The 14257-nt window shown below is 42.2% G+C and overlaps 2 protein-coding genes across 3 annotated transcripts; both read left to right on the forward strand.

The window, feature by feature from the left end:
• The first annotated feature begins 296 nt into the window (after positions 1-296).
• mcm7 (minichromosome maintenance complex component 7) lies at positions 297-10206 on the forward strand. Of its 2 annotated transcripts, none has more exons than XM_056383742.1 (15): positions 297-501; positions 2923-3002; positions 3619-3783; positions 3968-4092; positions 4259-4439; positions 4524-4661; positions 4754-4903; positions 5119-5233; positions 5348-5479; positions 5978-6061; positions 6394-6605; positions 6711-6976; positions 7110-7278; positions 8506-8615; positions 9589-10206. In XM_056383742.1, exons 1-15 carry the CDS (start codon positions 471-473, stop codon positions 9812-9814), a joined length of 2184 nt encoding a protein of 727 aa, XP_056239717.1. In that variant the 5' UTR covers positions 297-470; the 3' UTR covers positions 9815-10206. The 2 variants fall into 2 exon arrangements, with proteins under 2 accessions (XP_056239717.1, XP_056239718.1); XM_056383743.1 differs by lacking the exon at positions 297-501 and adding an exon at positions 2142-2288.
• A 1741-nt stretch (positions 10207-11947) lies between these two features.
• LOC130173816 (uncharacterized) lies at positions 11948-14064 on the forward strand. Its single transcript, XM_056383308.1, has 4 exons — positions 11948-12023; positions 12120-12164; positions 12298-12458; positions 12952-14064. Exons 1-4 carry the CDS (start codon positions 11951-11953, stop codon positions 13741-13743), a joined length of 1071 nt encoding a protein of 356 aa, XP_056239283.1. The 5' UTR covers positions 11948-11950; the 3' UTR covers positions 13744-14064.
• Positions 14065-14257: the final 193 nt, after the last annotated feature.

Genomic DNA, 14257 nt, shown 5'->3' on the forward strand with positions numbered 1-14257 from the left:
TGTAAAAGGTATGATTACTATTCAACTTAAATATTCAGCTTTCATTTAGGGGCCGAATATCATCACTTGAGGGTCAGATTTGGCTCATGGGCCCCTAGCGTCAGAGTTCAGGTTCACCCCCGGGTCACTCAGTTGTAATGAAATCCAATCATCGCCTTTCGCGCCATTCCTGACAAACAGGGCGGAAGTTTCTAGAAGCACGTGACGCGTAATTGCCCGCAACTTTCGCGCCATCACAAAATCCCGCCTCTCCCTGCGGAAAGAAGCGACATGGTTGGCTGCTGGATACGTCAGACTCGCGCCAGTTCTTGCACCGCGACCGGGGAGAAACTCGAGCTGCGAGTGAATGAATACAGGTCTCCCGTGATAGTGAAGGAACGAAACCGCGAATTTAAACATAATTTTTGTTCATTGGTACCTTCACGGTTTTGGAATCACGTTATCTCACCTGAGGGTCAACGTTTGCAGCCATGGCTCGTAAGGATTATGCGGCAGAGAAAGGTAATGGGTGAACTTTCTCAATAACGGCATGGCAGCAACAGGCTGGCCTAAATGACCGAACCTTTACTTAACATAAAATGCTCTTCGAAAACGCAGCGATAGTTAACCGTGATGTGTATTCGTTATAAAATCAGCCAATTTTTTGTGTTCAGTCAAAATGGTGTTATTCAGACACTACTATATTACCTCCTTGTTTTCCCCTCTGCACTAACTTACTAAGCTTAGACCACAACCTTCAAAGTTGTGCATCTTAGTCTGCCTGCGAATTTGTTCACTAAATCCGCAATGTGGGTGAATGTTGTTAACCTTGAAGTTGCACAAAGTTTTTTGATCGCTAGATAACTTGGTAGGAACTAGTTAAGCATTTTCTGTGAGCCTGTTGAATACACAGTGACCCGGATGGATCCGCTTAAACAAAGGAGCAGGCGCCAGTGTGCAAGCACATGTCCAACAATAACTTGCACTTAAGCTAGTAAGTTAATGAGGGCGCAGAGAGATATCTTGGTAACGAGATAATAACGTTAGAAAGTTGATATCACATGCTCGTTTTGTTCATTTCATGAAACCATACCTTATGATAAAGCAGCTGTAGACAAGTAGGCAGTTACTTGTAACGTTAGACATCATTGGGCATGTTCAATGCACGTCTTGAATTTACCAAAGACAAATTTACCACATTTCAGGCTGATTTGATAGATAAAACGTATCAATTGTTTAAATATAGCGGCGTTTTGTTAAGGCTTAAGCTTGTTACATGATGTAACAATGCAATATTAACGTAAATGTTTCCAAACGGTTAACATCAATATGTTACCTAGTGTTATTTAGCACTTTATTTTAACCTATCACTACCTACAATGTCCATTCCGTTCACTTGTTTCCGGCGTTTAAAGCGTCTCCAATCCAACATATTGCTCCACTAAACATCCACCAAGTTAGCTGCTCCATACTACGTTAAAGCTACCGTAGCATGCTAGCAAGTTAGCTACCCCTCTTATCCAACTGGCTGTCAGTTACACAAGTTAAAGTGCCATTTTGCATTTAGATGTACTGACTGCTTTGATAAAATACCAGCTGGTGAGTCGCCCCGGTGACTAGTTTAAGGACACTTCGAAATGTTGGTTTATGTGAAGTTCGGGTACACGAAGTGTTTAAACACGAACTTAACGCTAATGAACTGAACGCAAATAACGTAATGTTTACGGTAACGTTTTAGGCAGCCCAATATATGTTGCTAATATTCAAACTATTAGGTTTATTTCAAAATGTACGTTAGGAATGAAGATTTGTAATAAAAGTGTAAACATGATTTGGCTTTCAAATTCCAGTTACTCAGTATGCCTGCAACAATTTATTTGGATTTATTTTGTCTCGTTTTTAAAAACCGAAACTTTACATTGACTTGAGTCATCGCTCAATCTGTGAATTCAATAGCTCCATCAAACTACCTGCTCAGAAGTTCTACTTTGACTGAATTATCCGACAGAAACCACAAGCATTAAACGTTAAATCGGCGACCTCGTACCGCTCAGTGATTTATGTCAAGAACAATGGCTAATATCGAAGGAACTGTCCGTACTCGACGCAACTGAGCTAACCTAAGCTAACGTTAGAAGATGGCTGGCCACGGGTTGAAAACAACAGCCGGGATTATTTTTAAGAGCGGAGGGATCGCGGAGGGATATGAGTGACGAGGCACAAAAGCCATGTGCTGCTTTGTTTACAATAACATCCTCGAACAGAGAAATAATAAACCAGCGCTGCTGATTTTTTGCTACAGCGTCAAAGTAAGTGGGCCGTTTTAATCGCCGTGGTATTACTAGTTTCGTTTCTTGCAACGTAGAATTAAATATTGTTAGTAGTTGTGGTTCTTTCGAGAAGTGAGGGATATTTTCTCTAAAAATGGACACTGAACTGAGCGCGCCCGTTGTTGTATTTACATTCTTACCCTGAAGCGATCTGCCGCGTAACGTCACCCCTTTCACCCCAAAACTATGATAGTAGGTACACTGAAGGGGGATTTGGCTCACGCAGTACATCAGTGGCAGTTAGCGCTTTACTGTAGGCAATAGTGACTCATCGAGATTACAGGATGCCATGTTACTCAACAAAGGGGGTCGTCGCAGGACAACAAATTAGCTCCCAGTTTGTAGGCCCACTGGTGGTAGTGGTTTTGATGAACATTTTCAACAACCTTTAAACTCAAAAAGCTGTTTTTAATGTTTAAACAAATGAGAAGATAACATCAGTAAACAATGATTTCTTTGTGTGCACATATAGCTAACAAACAATCTCCACCTAGTGTTTGCTGGATGTGGCCTGGTTTTTTTTTTTTTTTTTTTTTTTTTTTTTTTTTTTTTCTCTCTCTTTCTCCTGCTGTGACATAAAATAAAGCTAAAGGTGTTTTTGTTTGTTTTGCAGATAAATGCAAAAGGTTCCTGCAGGAGTTTTACACAGAGGATGACAATGGGAAGAAGGTGTTCAAATATGGAGCTCAGCTTGTAAGTATAGTAAACAAATGGTAAAAATGGGCGTAGCTTTCAGAGTTGACTGTTTTGGGCTTCACTAGGAAGGTTTAAATTATCACACCAAACTGAATAAATTTGGTAGGGAAAAGTACTGATGTATTAGGTAGAGTGAGTTTTCTTTTGTCCTTTTTTGAATACATTTTTTGGCTGCTCTTTGTCTTCTTAGGCATAATTTGTCTCAGTCCTGAACAGTAATTTATCAGTTTTTGCCAAAAAGCAAATGCCTTCAAATCTAGAGGCTGAAGCACTTCTTTTAATCAAATGCATTTTTGATACAAAATGTATCAGCTTTTCAATTGGGCGTTCACACAAAAGGTATGTGACATTTGGGTTTGAGTGGTGCAACTGAAAGGTATACACACACACTTGATGTAAAAACATGGGTGCATAAAATGCCTAAATGTATTTGCAAAATGCGCAGGCCATCGTAATCAGGCTAGACTATGAAGTTGTATCTGGATGCAATATCACAGCCTGCCCAATTTGTGAAAGTGTACAGGTGTCCATTGTTGTTATTGAGCAGTATCTGTATCTGCAGACAAGGTCATGTAATTAAGTGGCTCATCTAATTGCGTGTCTGTGTATACAGGTGGCACTGGCCCACAGGGAGCAGGTGTCTGTCTTTGTGGAACTGGATGATGTGGCTGAAGAAGACCCCGAGCTGGTTGAGAGCATTTGTGAGAATGCCAAACGCTACACAGGCCTGTTCGCTGATGCCATCCATGAGCTGTTGCCAGAGTACAAAGAAAGAGAAGTACGTAGATTTGCATAATTGATCCTGTACAGGATTTAAACAAAATCAAAGTGTTTTTTAGGTTTCCAATAATATGTAATGTGGGTGACCTAAAAACAGACTCATTTTCAGAGTTCCAACTATTGATGCACCCATTACATCCCTGCTCATTAAAATTGAAATGCATACACGCTTTTGTATCCAGATTGTGGCCAAAGATTCCCTGGACGTGTACATTGAGCACAGGCTGATGATGGAACAGAGGGGTCGTGACCCTGCAGACACTCGAGACTCACGTAACCAATACCCGCCTGAACTCATGAGGAGATTGTAAGTTTAATCATAGAGGATTGAATTTTTATTTTTTTACAATTTTTGGTTATTCACTAATGCTAGTTGGAGTGCCTGATTTGTTTTCAGTCTTTCAAAAAAAAACAGTAAATCTTTCTCTATTTGTATGAATACCTTTCTCATGAACTTTATCTTCCATCCACAGTGAGCTTTACTTTAAGTCTCCCACCACCACTAAACCTAAAGTGGTGCGTGATGTACGAGCTGATAGCATCGGGCACCTGGTGGCAGTTCGAGGCATAGTGACCCGTGCCACTGAGGTTAAACCAATGATGGCTGTGGCTACTTACACATGTGACCAGTGTGGTGCTGAGACCTATCAACCAGTAAGATCCTGTAATCAATTACATCTTGTGGCATGTTTTAAAACAATCAGATATCCCTCATAATGCTTTCTCCTTGTCTTTCAGATTCAGTCTCCTTCCTTCATGCCCCTTATCATGTGTCCCAGCCAAGAGTGTGTCACCAACAAATCTGGAGGCCGTCTCTACTTGCAGACCAGAGGCTCCAAATTTGTCAAATTCCAGGAGCTTCGTATTCAGGAACATGTAAGGAACTAAACACAGTAAAATACTCAGTTGTGGCCATAAATTGTTGCAAGTTTCTGTTTTCTTATCAGTTTATTTTGTTATCTTTATAGAGTGATCAGGTGCCTGTGGGTAATATTCCAAGGAGCATGTCGGTGTACGCCCGTGGAGAAAACACGCGTCTTTCCCAGCCAGGAGACCATGTAGCCATCACAGGAGTCTTCCTCCCTCTTCTGCGCACAGGTTTCAAACAAGCTGTTCAGGTAAGTTTGACCTGAGTTTTGGATGTTTCATGTCAACCCAGACCACACAACACCCCAAACTCTGACTTTTATGAAGATTCATAATTGTAGATGTGACTTCAGTGGTTAGTTTTCAGGAAGTATAAATGGGTTAACACTGTACCAATTGTCCCAAACTGTATCTCTACCTCAAAGACTCCCTCCCTCCATAAAATGTTGTGATTTGGACATTTTAGGGTCTTCTGTCAGAAACTTACCTGGAGGCCCACAACATCACACTCATGAACAAGACAGAGGATGATGAGCTCGGTAACGAGGAGCTGACTGACGAGGAGATGCGCAGCATCACAGGTGGGGGTCTGTGTGGGAAATGAAACTACATTGACCCACATGAATGCCAGAACCTGACAAGACAGTTCGTTGTCTCACTCTTTTAGCAACTGAGGTGATTGTTCTCTGTTGCAGATGAAGGATTTTATGAGAAACTAGCCGGCTCGATAGCACCAGAGATCTATGGACATGAAGATGTGAAAAAGGCTCTTCTGCTGCTGCTGGTCGGAGGAGTGGAGCAGGCACCTAAAGGCATGAAAATCCGAGGTGAGCATTGGCACAAGCCCCCTAAACCTCTTCTTAAACGATAGACAGGCAATTCCTGACTGTTTATCTCCGAGGGGAAATAAAAGTTGTCAAAGTTGCAGATCATAACCCAACAAAACCGGGTAATTTTTTATCCCATGGAATATTCCTTTTATTGTAGGGCAATAATTTGTCAGTATCTCCACTGAATCATATAATGGAAAAAAATATCTATATATCTAATAGTGGAGGTTATTACAGTTTGTAGAGTTTTTAAACGTTTTTTAGAATCTGGCAACGGTGAATTATCTGAAATGTTATAAAAATAGGTTTATTAAAGGAGCAAAACACTTTTCTTTTTTTAATGGATAAACAGGAGTTCCGCTTTATGCCACATTACTACAAATTGTTTAATACATATTATACAGATAACAAGGAGATAGCTCAAACAAGTATTTGCCCTTATGAAATCTTGTAATAACTGCAACACTCTTCCTGTTTTGACTCTTTCCACTTAAGGCAACATAAACATCTGCCTGATGGGAGACCCAGGAGTGGCAAAGTCCCAGCTGCTGTCCTACATTGACCGTCTGGCTCCTCGAAGTGAGTACAGTCCTGTTTGTCGGAGTAAAAGTCCTTTTATCTGGTTTAATATTTTATCCAGTAAGGCATTTTTCTTTCCATTAGAGCTTACATGGTAAAATATTAACTTTAGATGTGATGGTCTGACTGGAGATGGCTTTTTTATGCCCAGTGCTGGACATTTGAAGGATTAGGAAACCTTGAAGTAGGCACAACTATAGTTTCCACTTTGACTACCTGATACCTGTGTCTGAATGTCTTTAATAGGCTTTGAATGCAATTTTAATAAAGGAAATGTATATCATTTCATTCGATAACTTTCTCCTGTCTCCTCTTTATGTCTCCTCTTTTAGGCCAGTACACAACAGGTCGCGGATCATCCGGTGTCGGTCTGACTGCAGCAGTGATGCGTGACCCCCTGACTGGGGAAATGACCCTGGAAGGTGGAGCCTTGGTGCTGGCGGACCAGGGTATCTGCTGCATTGATGAATTTGACAAGATGGCTGACGCTGACCGCACAGCCATCCATGAGGTGATGGAACAGCAGACCATCTCCATCGCAAAGGTAAACAGAAGCATTGCTACAACTTGTAGCTTAATTATACTAACTATGGATGAATTGAAATATAATGCCTGTGAAACACATGTTGACCGTTTGTCTCCTCCCCAGGCGGGCATCATGACCTCCCTCAATGCCCGATGCTCCATTCTTGCCGCAGCCAACCCCGCCTACGGCCGCTACAATCCCAGGAAGAGCATTGAGCAGAACATTCAGCTGCCGGCCGCTCTGCTGTCCCGTTTCGACCTGCTGTGGCTGATCCAGGACAAGCCGGATGCTGATGCCGACCTGCGTCTGGCCCAGCACATCACCTATGTCCACCAGCACTGCCGTCAGCCACCCACTCACTTTACCCCCATCGAAATGAAGCTGATGAGGTGATGGTCTGCATTATATTTCAAAATGTTTCAAATTGTTTTTAATTTACTGCTATACTAAGAAAAGAGAGTGGTGAATTTTAACAGTATAATGACAAACATAGCAACTCAATTATGAATTATTCCCCTTCAGACGTTACATCGCTGTGTGTAAGAAGCAGCAGCCTGTGGTGCCTGAGTTACTGGCTGATTACATCACTGCTGCCTATGTGGAGATGAGGAAAGAGGCCCGAGTCAGCAAAGACACTACCTTTACCTCTGCCCGTACCCTCCTCTCCATCCTGCGTCTGTCCACTGCCCTGGTGAGAATTACACCTCTGCAAGTCAGCTGTAGTTTAAACTGGAAACTCTTACCGATAGATTTTGTCAGAAACCGCATCAAATTAATTTTCCTCAATGTTGTTGTTGTTGTTGTTGTTGTTTTTTTTTTCTTTAATTATACATTTAGCCTTCACTGATAATACAACATTTGAAAGGTCTCAAATATATATGGATTGGTGGATTAATGTTTAGTTGCTGTTATTATAAATATTTAATTAGTTAAATTGATTCCATCTTCCTGTGTACCTTCATCAATAGTCCAGTGTGAGATAAAGTGCTTACAGTGCAGGTAGTGATGATAACCTGGCCTACTGCAGTGTGAGCACTTCTTTCTCACGCTGGACAAAAGCTCTCCAGTATGTCGAACACCGAAGATACAGTCAGCTTTCCCAATGACTCAGCAATATCAAATCAGATGGATCCCTTTACATGATTTGTAAAAACTGTATTTGTGCTTTAGGTTTTCTAAAAAAGACTCTAAGTGGCAGAAATGTAAAGTAAAAACCTAATACTTCCTGAAGGAGTGTTTATTATCTGGTGTCTTGGCCTCTGGGTGCCAAAAGTGCTGTTTGTGCAGGTAGCAGTCATCCACCTACTGCAAAACCAGCACTTCATGCAGACAGGTCGGCAATGTGCTCCACACAGATCTCCACAAGGGGGCAAACGGCTGCCACAACCACGCCTGTGTGCCAGAAACTGCTTGAATTGTAATGTTGAGAATACGTCACAACTGAACTCTGCATCTGCCCTAATGCTACAGATGATTTGTTACACCTTCATAATCGAGATACTGTAAGAGGTTTTTCTGATCCTGGCCAGCTTTGCAGGGTGGGCAGTCAGCCTGTGTGCGTTAGGTGCAGCTGTGCAAACCCATGCAAAACTGACCATGGCCAGAGCTGTCGTCAGTATTTTCACATAGAAACCCGATCTTCAAAGTATCCTGGTTCTCTTTTTTCTGGCATTTCCGTCAGAGGTTCTAATTTCAATCTGTAGAGAGACTAGCTGGTGTTGAGAGGCGGAGACTTGGGCAATTGCCGACCATCCCAGAGGGCATTGCACTTGTCTCGGTCTGACAGTGCCGGCACAGCGCAGCCTACGTCATCAAGATGGATCTGCTGTCTAGCAAAATTCTCCAGTGTGTGTGTTTTTGCATTCATTTCCCTCTCAATAACAAACTCCCCTCTTTTCCTTTTGTTGTCCTCCTTCAGGCTCGTCTTCGCATGATGGACACTGTGGAGAAGGAGGACGTGAATGAGGCAATGAGACTGATGGAGATGTCAAAGGACTCGCTACAAGCTGACAAATCCAGCAGCACAAGGTTGGTATTAACATGGAAACATTAACATTAAGTCAGCACCAGCTCCACATAACATGAGTGACCGGATGTCGTCGTACCTAAAATTCTCTTTATGAGCCTCTCGAATGCCTGTAACAGTAGCTGCATATCCTGGAGGAAGCTGTAAAACCTCTGGATTTTTATGGCGCTCTGTTCACACGGCAGCATGCTCACCGAAGCAGGCGTCAAGACTAGTGACGTGTTCACACCCCTTTACCATAAACTGTTCTCCAGGCAGTGCTTGAAAACTTCCCGGAGGCTTTTTACAACAATAGGAGGAGAAAAGAGCCATGTTTCTAATTTTAAAATGGCCTCAGATTGGCTGCTTGTGTCCTAGTTTTTGTTGGCTTCAGATTTTTAAGTCGATTTTTCATTAAAGAAATAGTTGCATTTATTTACTTTCATGCTGACGGTGAGATGAAAGGATTGATTTTTGTTAAACCAGCTTCAGACTATGTTTGAACCGCTTGTTGGCTGGGTGGTCTTTATCCATCCATTTCTGAAACTTTCCAAAAGCAATGCTCCATTCACACCCACTTCACACCATGAATGATATCTGTGCTGAGGTGGGAAAGTACACTGGGTTTGATCTTCTCTCTCAAGCTCTTGTTACTATTTGTGGCACTTATGTGATCAATAAAGTGAAACACCATGATGTCTTCCTGGGATTGTAAGAAACTGTGCAGTTTCCTAGTCGTTCAACAATATCACGCCTGCCTGCCACAAAATCCATCCCCCAGCTCCAGCAGCACCAAAACCTCACTAACAAACATGTATCTTGTTTAATATGTGCTGTGAAAACATCACAGTGGAAACACCTGACCTTTTTCTAAAAGAACATTCGCTTTGTACAGGTTCCATTTTAAACATGTACTTGACACTAATCTCAGTCTGTGTGAACAAAACTTTTCCTCCACTTAGTCTAAACATCTGAACTCTCATTCTTCCTGTACAGGACTCAGCGTCCAGCCGACGTCATCTTCTCTCTGGTTCGTGAGCTCGCCGCAGAGGGCGTGGCGGGCCGTGGTGGAGCCGGCGGCGTCGTTCGCATGGCTGAGGCGGAGCAGCGTTGTGTCTCTCGTGGCTTCACCCCCGCCCAGTTCCAGGAGGCCTTGGAGGAGTACGAGGAGCTGAACGTGTGGCAGGTCAACCAGGCCCACACCCGCATCACCTTCGTCTGAAGAACCTGGGACACATCTTTGTGCGTGGCAGGTTTCAGACGCCTGAGGGGAAAACTCTTTATCGTGGGTTTTCTACAGACTTGTATTATGGCTCTTTATTTTTCCTCCTCCAGCAGCAAGTCAAGCTGAACCTGGACATTTTCTAAGCATGACTATTTTTGCAAGAATATCCTGCTGTTGGAGGTCAATAGAGTTTTATGTTTAAGATTCCTGTTCACCAGTAAATGGCTTGTAAATATGTCAGAACTTTGGTATTGTTGTGCTGTCTGCAGCTTAAAGCTTCCGGCTGAAATGGAACATTTCTGTACATTTTATACTTTATAATGCAAATCAGGCAAGATAAATTAACATTGAGCCTTGTATTGTTATAATAAATTGTTGGTTCAATACTATGCTGTATTTGGTTCATTTTGTCTCCTGTGTGAACATGAAATGGGAAGAAAAAAGCCACAATCACCTCTGAACACCTGGTTTGTTACTAGAGCAGCTCTGACATAATTGCTGCTTTCAGTAACACGTTTTACATGTCTTGCTCATAAAACATGCTAACATACAGGGTCGCAACTAACGATTATTTTCATTATGGTTTAGTCCATAAAAATGGTGGAAAATGCCTTTTGCAGCTACTTTAAGCCTGAGGTGTCATCTTAAATTAGCTTGTTTGTCCATCTGTCAAACATTCAGTTTATCATGAAAGACCAAGACAGCAGCAGAGGAAGTGTTCATATTCAGAAAAGGGAATGTCATGCTGTACAAACAGAACTCATACATTGAACATGTGCAGTGAAAGTATGAAGGTTTTATCAGCAATATTTGATGTATCAAAGGTACTGAAAGGAAACACCAGTGACTTACACTAATATAAATTTGATTATTGCTAATGTATTAATGTGTGCAGTATTTTACTGTTGTGGTTGGTCAAAGTGGAGCTGATTTTAACTGTAACATCATAGTGCATCATGTAGAAGACGCTGAAACTAGAATGATTTCAGTGGTAAGTCACCAGAACTGTGGGTTTTTCATGAATGCTACTGCCATCTTTTTTCAAAACTGTGATTGTATTTGCTGTATACTGTAGTAATGTGAGAGTTATTTTGCATGGGTATATAGTTATATAGTTTTCAAGTTGAATGAGAACCCTGAAACTCTCTTTGCATCAACTCACTAACATGTAATTGTATGACATGTCATGTTTTGTATGACAGCATCTTGTAAGAATGTAGTCGTAGTCTTAGTCTAGCCTTTTTTCTACAAAGGCGATAACCATCCTCATAGTCACAAGGTACGAAAAGCAGGTGTTCTCTGGGTAAAAAATAACCACCTTTAGGATCTGAGAGCATTTTAGAAATCTCGTAACAGCTCATTATAAAGGCACATTCGAGGCTGTGCAGGTTGTTATCTATGATTTTTTTACAGTTTTTTTTTTTTGGCTGAGATATAGTGTTAGTAGGCAGCATTTTCCCCACAGTTGCAGTTGTCCCAGCAGGTGATGCTTTCCTTCCTGACTTAATGGGGAGTTTCCATTTGAAGTCTGTTCTCTTTATGGCTTCACTGCTGAAGTCCGGGGGCTTTTTTATTCTTAATTGGCGCCAAAGGCCCCATATTAAACAGTATTAAAGAGAGAGGTGGAGACTAGATTTTGGTGTCAAAGTTAGTGAAATCCTATTGGACAGGAGATAACGTTTCAGCGTGACCGACCCAGAGCTCAGTATTTAACCCACTCAGCCCTGTCAGACCAGTGAAGACAGCCTCCTGAGCCAGGTGAGTAAAACATGGACTGATGTATTGAGGTGATCACGGTGTTGGATCATTTAACTAGAAACAGGGTGTTATTCAGTTACATGGTACAACTCCATCTTTTTTAGCTGCTTTTTATTAAATTTCATAGGGACACAATTATGTGTCTTAAGAAATGTACACTGATATGTGGGTAGACATAAAGATGAATGTTTTTCTTGTATATTGTTAAATCTCGTTCAGCCTCCATTTCAGTAAGAAAAGGGAGCAGAGGACAGAATTTGCCTTTATATCCTTTAATATGTTCTTTGTGAATAGTGGTGTATAAATATTACTTTTATTATTACTTTAATAATAAAATAGCAATGATTTTGTGTGGACTGTATTTATTTTCCTTGTATGTTGCAGGGGTTCAAGATGATTTCTACATTATGGCTGGGGGGGGCTCTCTGCTGTCTGACGTTGCTCCCAGGTCAGTTCTGATTTTTTATTGTACAACTGCTGAAACACAAATGTCTCAAAATTTTGGGATATTAAAACCCAACAAGTAATTTGTTTCCTCTTCCAGGGCTTCTGGAGGCCAAATCATTACTGACTGCCATCAAGCAGGAAGGTAACTGCAGATATTAAACCCCTTTGTCATTTCAAAAATTCATCTCTGTGTCCAGCTGTTCAACAGTACTCTGCTTGATGCACTTTTTTTTTTTTTGAAAGGACTATAAAGTTATCATCTCTTCTTTCAACAGAAATGGTTCCTCTCAGTCATTTTAATATTGACTCAGAGAAAGCAAATGACTTCCTGACTCACTCCAGACCAAAGCGTAACGCAGACTCTCGATGGTACAGAGGAAACCCAGACTTCCAGTCTTATTACAGATACTACAGCAGCATCGGACACACTGAGGGGGTAAGACACCAGCACTCTACAGGCTACATGTAAAGATATGATCATTTATAAATGTAAGTACACATTCTCATTCTGGGTGATGCCCTTGACCTCCTTACACCTCTTATTCTGGAAGTCTGACCTCTGTAATGATTGGAAAAGGAGCTCCTCAGATTTTGTGGGACCATGTTCATATTGGTTCAGATTCCAATCATTACCACTCAACTAACACTCAGTTGTGAAGTGAAATATTTCCTTATTTCATTAGGTGGAAGTTTGTCTAGATTCAAATCTGGTTTTAAAGAGAGATATTGCCAAGAGAGCTGCATAAAAACACACAAGAGTTTAGATAATATCCAGATTTTAACTGCCCACACACTGAAGGAAAACTGTGACAAAGATTTTTTGCTCTTATGGTGAATATCAATCAATCAAAATGTGAATATGATCTATAAATATAAACTCCATCTTCATAAAGGTTTATAGGTGAATTGATTGTGTGTTCTCCTCTCAGCTCTATGAGATCGACAAGCTGCGGATGCTCTACCAGCAGATGAGGTACCTGGAGCACACCTACGGCCCAAACGCCTCCTATTTCCAGAACAAACTGGGGGTGCCGATGATCATGTGCGACCCAGCTACAGACAAGAAGTGCAAAGTTATTCCTCCTCCACCCCCGATGAAAGGGGTCCCAAAGCCCACAGAGCCCCCAGTGACCCCTCCTCCTCTTCTTCCTCTTGCTCCATCCATTTCCCAGGCTGATGTGCTGTACCTGTGCAACAAAAAGGACCCCCTCTGCAAGCCCCACATTGTCTACATGCCCACCGGCGCCGTGCCCGTGCTCTGCGACCCCCGCTACCACCCCCACTGTTCCCCCCAGAAGGCTCCACCGGCCCCTGTGGCAGTGCCTCAATTTCCTCCACCTCCACCAATGAAGTCCGCCCCACCTCCGCCTCCGCCAGTCCTCGTCAAGAAGTCTCCCCCTGCCCCCATCCGCACCTTCAAGGGCATGGAGTACGACTGTGATCCCTACTGGGACCCCGACTGCCTGATTGACCACCCACCCAGGCCTATCAAAGGGAAGATTATGGTTCCGCCACCACCACCCCCTGCTGTGGAAGAGAAGGAGGAGCCCGTGGAGGAGCCACCCCCTCCTGCACCCATCGAGAAGAAATTAACCGTTTACCCTTACCCTTACTACTACCCTATGCCCTACGACCCCAGGGATGAGCTGTACGACCCAGCCCGCTTCAAGTACCCAGAGCCTGCTGCTGCTGCTGATGAGCCTGCAGAGGACAGTCAGTAAAAAGTCCAGGATGTTTCGGAGGAAAGGTGTTTCTCTTTAAACACACAAGACTTTGATAGAAAACATCTAAGTTGCACAATTTCCATATTTTGTGGTGGTTTTTTTTTTTTTAGCTTGTAGTTTCCCTGCAAGTGTACGGTCACAGAAAACATCATGTGCCAAAGCATTGAAAAGTTGCAGCGTTTGTTTAAACCTTATTCTTAAATTGACAACTTTGTGTATTTACCATCACTGTCAGCATGTAAAAAAGCAGTCAATACAAGTATGTAATGCAGATGGTCTTTGAGACTTAATAAAATGTGAAAAAACTGTTTTTCCTCAGTGAAGAAGTTGTGTTTTCACTTTCTATGCTTTTAAAAAGAAAAAAATGTTTGCTCCTTCTATTGCCACATGGAAGGTAAGAGCAGACTCACAAAGCCAACGTGCAGGCTGGGGGGTCATTATGTCTAGTTCATATAAATGCTGACTCTTAGACCTCCAACTCTGCAGCCATAACTTCCCCCCTGCTCCCTTT

Source organism: Seriola aureovittata, chromosome 8 (assembly GCF_021018895.1).
Source record: "Seriola aureovittata isolate HTS-2021-v1 ecotype China chromosome 8, ASM2101889v1, whole genome shotgun sequence".
Taxonomy (NCBI): domain Eukaryota; kingdom Metazoa; phylum Chordata; class Actinopteri; order Carangiformes; family Carangidae; genus Seriola; species Seriola aureovittata.